The sequence below is a fragment of the Salminus brasiliensis genome, chromosome 15 (assembly GCF_030463535.1).
Source record: "Salminus brasiliensis chromosome 15, fSalBra1.hap2, whole genome shotgun sequence".
In the NCBI taxonomy this organism is placed as follows: domain Eukaryota; kingdom Metazoa; phylum Chordata; class Actinopteri; order Characiformes; family Bryconidae; genus Salminus; species Salminus brasiliensis.
Window position 1 is genome coordinate 34,772,138 of NC_132892.1, and position 5,000 is coordinate 34,777,137.

A 5,000-nucleotide genomic window follows, 5' to 3' on the forward strand; every position below is an offset into this window, starting at 1 on the left:
CTGGTATGCATGGTGTGTGTGTGTGTGTGTGTGTGTGTGTGTGTGTGTGTGTAGGGGGGATGGGTGTGTCCAAAGTTGCTCATTTCCTCGCTGCACTGTCAAAACAAGCCACTAGGGGGAGCCACTAGCATTTTATATGATTTCAGTGAGTGTACTGTAGGATGCTTAAAGCATTATAGAGCATTATACATTATACTATGCTTCCTGTAGTGTATTACAGTCTGTCAGAATGAGCGTGTGGATCATATGAACATTATAGAGCATTATAGAGCACCCCCTACGCTTCCTGTAGTGTATTACAGTCTGTCAGAATGAGCGTGTGGATCATATGATCATTATAGAGCATTATAGAGCACCCCCTACGCTTCCTGTAGTGTATTACAGTCTGTCAGAATGAGTGTGTGGATCATATGATCATTATAGAGCATTATAGAGCGCCCCCTACACTTCCTGTAGTGTATTACAGTCTGTCAGAATGAGTGTGTGGATCATATGATCATTATAGAGCATTATAGAGCGCCCCCTACGCTTCCTGTAGTGTATTACAGTCTGTCAGAGTGAGCGTGTGGATCATATAAACATTATAGAGCATTATAGAGCGCCCCCTACTCTTCCTGTAGTGTATTACAGTCTGTCAGAATGAGCGTGTGGATCATATGATCATTATAGAGCATTATAAAGCGCCCCCTACTCTTCCTGTAGTGTATTACAGTCTGTCAGAATGAGTGTGTGGATCATATGATCATTATAGAGCATTATAGAGCGCCCCCTACGCTTCCTGTAGTGTATTACAGTCTGTCAGAATGAGCGTGTGGATCATATGATCATTATAGAGCATTATAGAGCGTCCCCTACGCTTCCTGTAGTGTATTACAGTCTGTCAGAATGAGCGTGTGAATCATATGAACATTGTAGAGCATTATAGAGCGCCCCCTACGCTTCCTGTAGTGTATTACAGTCTGTCAGAATGAGCGTGTAGATCATATGAACATTATAGAGCATTATAGAGCGCCCCCTACGCTTCCTGTAGTGTATTACAGTCTGTCAGAATGAGCGTGTGGGTCATATAAACATTATAGAGCATTATAGAGCGCCCCCTACGCTTCCTGTAGTGTATTACAGTCTGTCAGAATGAGCGTGTGGATCATATGATCATTATAGAGCATTATAGAGCGCCCCCTACGCTTCCTGTAGTGTATTACAGTCTGTCAGAATGAGCGTGTGGATCATATGAACATTATAGAGCATTTTAGAGCGCCCCCTACGCTTCCTGTAGTGTATTACAGTCTGTCAGAATGAGCGTGTGGGTCATATAAACATTATAGAGCATTATAGAGCGCCCCCTACGCTTCCTGTAGTGTATTACAGTCTGTCAGAATGAGCGTGTGGGTCATATAAACATTATAGAGCATTATAGAGCGCCCCCTACGCTTCCTGTAGTGTATTACAGTCTGTCAGAGTGAGCGTGTGGATCATATGATCATTATAGAGCATTATAGAGCGCCCCCTACACTTCCTGTAGTGTATTACAGTCTGTCAGAATGAGCGTGTGGATCATATGATCATTATAGAGCATTATAGAGCGCCCCCTACACTTCCTGTAGTGTATTACAGTCTGTCAGAATGAGCGTGTGGATCATATGATCATTATAGAGCATTATAGAGCGCCCCCCTACGCTTCCTGTAGTGTATTACAGTCTGTCAGAATGAGCATGTGGGTCATATAAACATTATAGAGCATTATAGAGCGCCCCCTACGCTTCCTGTAGTGTATTACAGTCTGTCAGAATGAGCGTGTGGATCATATGATCATTATAGAGCATTATAGAGCGCCCCCTACGCTTCCTGTAGTGTATTACAGTCTGTCAGAATGAGCGTGTGGATCATATGAACATTATAGAGCATTATAGAGCGCCCCCTACGCTTCCTGTAGTGTATTACAGTCTGTCAGAGTGAGCGTGTGGATCATATGATCATTATAGAGCATTATAGAGCACCCCCTACGCTTTCTGTAGTGTATTACAGTCTGTCAGAATGAGCGTGTGGATCATATGATCATTATAGAGCATTATAGAGCGCCCCCTACGCTTCCTGTAGTGTATTACAGTCTGTCAGAATGAGCGTGTGGATCATATGATCATTATAGAGCATTATAGAGCGCCCCCTACGCTTCCTGTAGTGTATTACAGTCTGTCAGAATGAGCGTGTGGATCATATGAACATTATAGAGCATTATAGAGCGCCCCCTACGCTTCCTGTAGTGTATTACAGTCTGTCAGAATGAGCGTGTGGATCATATGATCATTATAGAGCATTATAGAGCGCCCCCTACGCTTCCTGTAGTGTATTACAGTCTGTCAGAATGAGCGTGTGGATCATATGAACATTATAGAGCATTATAGAGCGCCCCCTACGCTTCCTGTAGTGTATTACAGTCTGTCAGAATGAGCGTGTGGATCATATGATCATTATAGAGCATTATAGAGCGCCCCCTACGCTTCCTGTAGTGTATTACAGTCTGTCAGAATGAGCGTGTGGATCATATGATCATTATAGAGCATTATAGAGCGCCCCCTACGCTTCCTATAGTGTATTACAGTCTGTCAGAATGAGCGTGTGGATCATATGATCATTATAGAGCATTATAGAGCGTCCCCTACGCTTCCTGTAGTGTATTACAGTCTGTCAGAATGAGCGTGTGGATCATATGATCATTATAGAGCATTATAGAGCGCCCCCTACGCTTCCTGTAGTGTATTACAGTCTGTCAGAATGAGCGTGTGGATCATATGATCATTATAGAGCATTATAGAGCGCCCTCTACGCTTCCTGTAGTGTATTACAGTCTGTCAGAATGAGCGTGTGGATCATATGATCATTATAGAGCATTATAGAGCGTCCCCTACGCTTCCTGTAGTGTATTACAGTCTGTCAGAATGAGCGTGTGAATCATATGAACATTGTAGAGCATTATAGAGCGCCCTCTACGCTTCCTGTAGTGTATTACAGTCTGTCAGAATGAGCGTGTGAATCATATAAACATTATAGAGCATTATAGAGCGCCCCCTACGCTTCCTGTAGTGTATTACAGTCTGTCAGAATGAGCGTGTAGATCATATGAACATTATAGAGCATTATAGAGCGCCCCCTACGCTTCCTGTAGTGTATTACAGTCTGTCAGAATGAGCGTGTGGATCATATGAACATTATAGAGCGCCTCTCTCTCTCTCTCTCTCTCTCTCTCTCTCTCTCTACCTCTGTTTACTCTGATTGGTTGCATCAGGCTCTGCATCAATGGGGAGCTGAGAACAGGAGGAAGAGAGCCTGTGGTTGTCACGGCGACAGAGCCGGGGGACGATGCTCTGCCGGAAGAGGTCGGTGGGCTTCACTCGGTCCAGCGTCGATGCCAGGGAGAACTTTCGGGTCACTCTTTTCTCCGTTACCTGGGCAACACCTGAGGAGACATGGCTACAGTGTATACAGAGAACTGCTCCAGCCAAATCAGGGCCACACCCCTTTCTGATGATGTATGCTGGCGGTGGGAGGGGCTTCCTAAAAATTACAGCTACTTTGGGGGATGTTTTCTCAAAGGCTCCGCCCACCTTCAAGATGCAGCATCTGAAGGGGGTTTTCCTGGTCTGGCTGGAATGTACCTTTAATAGATGTGCGTGTGTGATAGGTGTGTGTGTGTGTGATAGGTGTGTGTGTGTGTGTGATATGTGTGTGTGTGTGTGTGTGTGATATGAGTGTGTGTGTGTGTGATAGGTGTGTGTGTATGATATGTGTGTGTGATAGGTGTGTGTGTGTGATATGTGTGTGTGTGTGTGATATGTGTGTGTGATATGAGTGTGTATGTGTGTGATAGGTGTGTGTGTGTGATAGGTGTGTGTGTGTGTGTGTGTGTGTGATAGGTGTGTGTGTGTGTGTGATATGTGTGTGTGTGTGTGTGTGATATGAGTGTGTGTGTGTGTGATAGGTGTGTGTGATAGGTGTGTGTGTGTGATAGGTGTGTGTGTGTGTGTGTGTGATATGAGTGTGTGTGTGTGTGATAGGTGTGTGTGTGTGATAGGTGTGTGTGTGTGTGTGTGATAGGTGTGTGTGTGTGATATGAGTGTGTGTGTGTGTGATATGTGTGTGTGTGTGTGTGTGTGTGATATGAGTGTGTGTGTGTGTGATAGGTGTGTGTGTGGTACCTGTACATGACTGTAGTCTCTGCTGGTGTTTCTGGAGCTGAGTTAAGATTGTGTGTGTGTGTGTGATATGAGTGTGTGTGTGTGTGATAGGTGTGTGTGTATGATATGTGTGTGTGATAGGTGTGTGTGTGTGATATGTGTGTGTGTGTGTGATATGTGTGTGTGATATGAGTGTGTGTGTGTGTGATAGGTGTGTGTGTGTGATAGGTGTGTGTGTGTGTGTGTGTGATAGGTGTGTGTGTGTGTGTGTGTGATAGGTGTGTGTGTGTGATAGGTGTGTGTGTGTGTGATAGGTGTGTGTGTGTGTGTGTGTGTGATAGGTGTGTGTGTGTGATAGGTGTGTGTGTGTGTGTGTGTGATAGGTGTGTGTGTGTGTGATATGTGTGTGTGTGTAATAGGTGTGTGTGTGTGTGTGTGTGATAGGTGTGTGTGTGTGATATGAGTGTGTGTGTGTGTGATAGGTGTGTGTGTGGTACCTGTACATGACTGTAGTCTCTGCTGGTGTTTCTGGAGCTGAGTTAAGATTGTCACTCTGTGATTGGCATCTTCAACCCCCATCTGCTTCAGCTCAACATCACTGACCATAAACAGACCCTGCACACACACACACACACACACACACACACACACCCAGAGAGAGTGAGGATGGTTACGCTTTCTGGGACTCCCGGTCACTGACGGATGGCTGTGGCATCCCCACGGGATTGCAATCACAACCTGTCTGATGACAGAGCAATGCTTAGGCAGCTAGGCCCTATGGGAGCCCCCCTCATTTCAGGTGGAGGCGGGACAACAGACAGTCAACCT

General features: G+C 45.2%; 1 protein-coding gene across 1 annotated transcript in view; it reads right to left on the reverse strand.

Moving 5' to 3' along the window:
* sh2d3a (SH2 domain containing 3A) overlaps nucleotides 1-5,000 on the reverse strand; it is a 30,965-nt gene that overhangs the window by 24,753 nt on the left and 1,212 nt on the right. The window contains exons 3-4 of the mRNA XM_072657113.1: nucleotides 4,670-4,787; nucleotides 3,256-3,454 (exon numbers count right to left, since the gene is read on the reverse strand). Coding sequence (XP_072513214.1) covers nucleotides 3,256-3,454; nucleotides 4,670-4,787 — 317 coding nt within the window. The remainder of the gene's footprint in view (nucleotides 1-3,255; nucleotides 3,455-4,669; nucleotides 4,788-5,000) is intronic.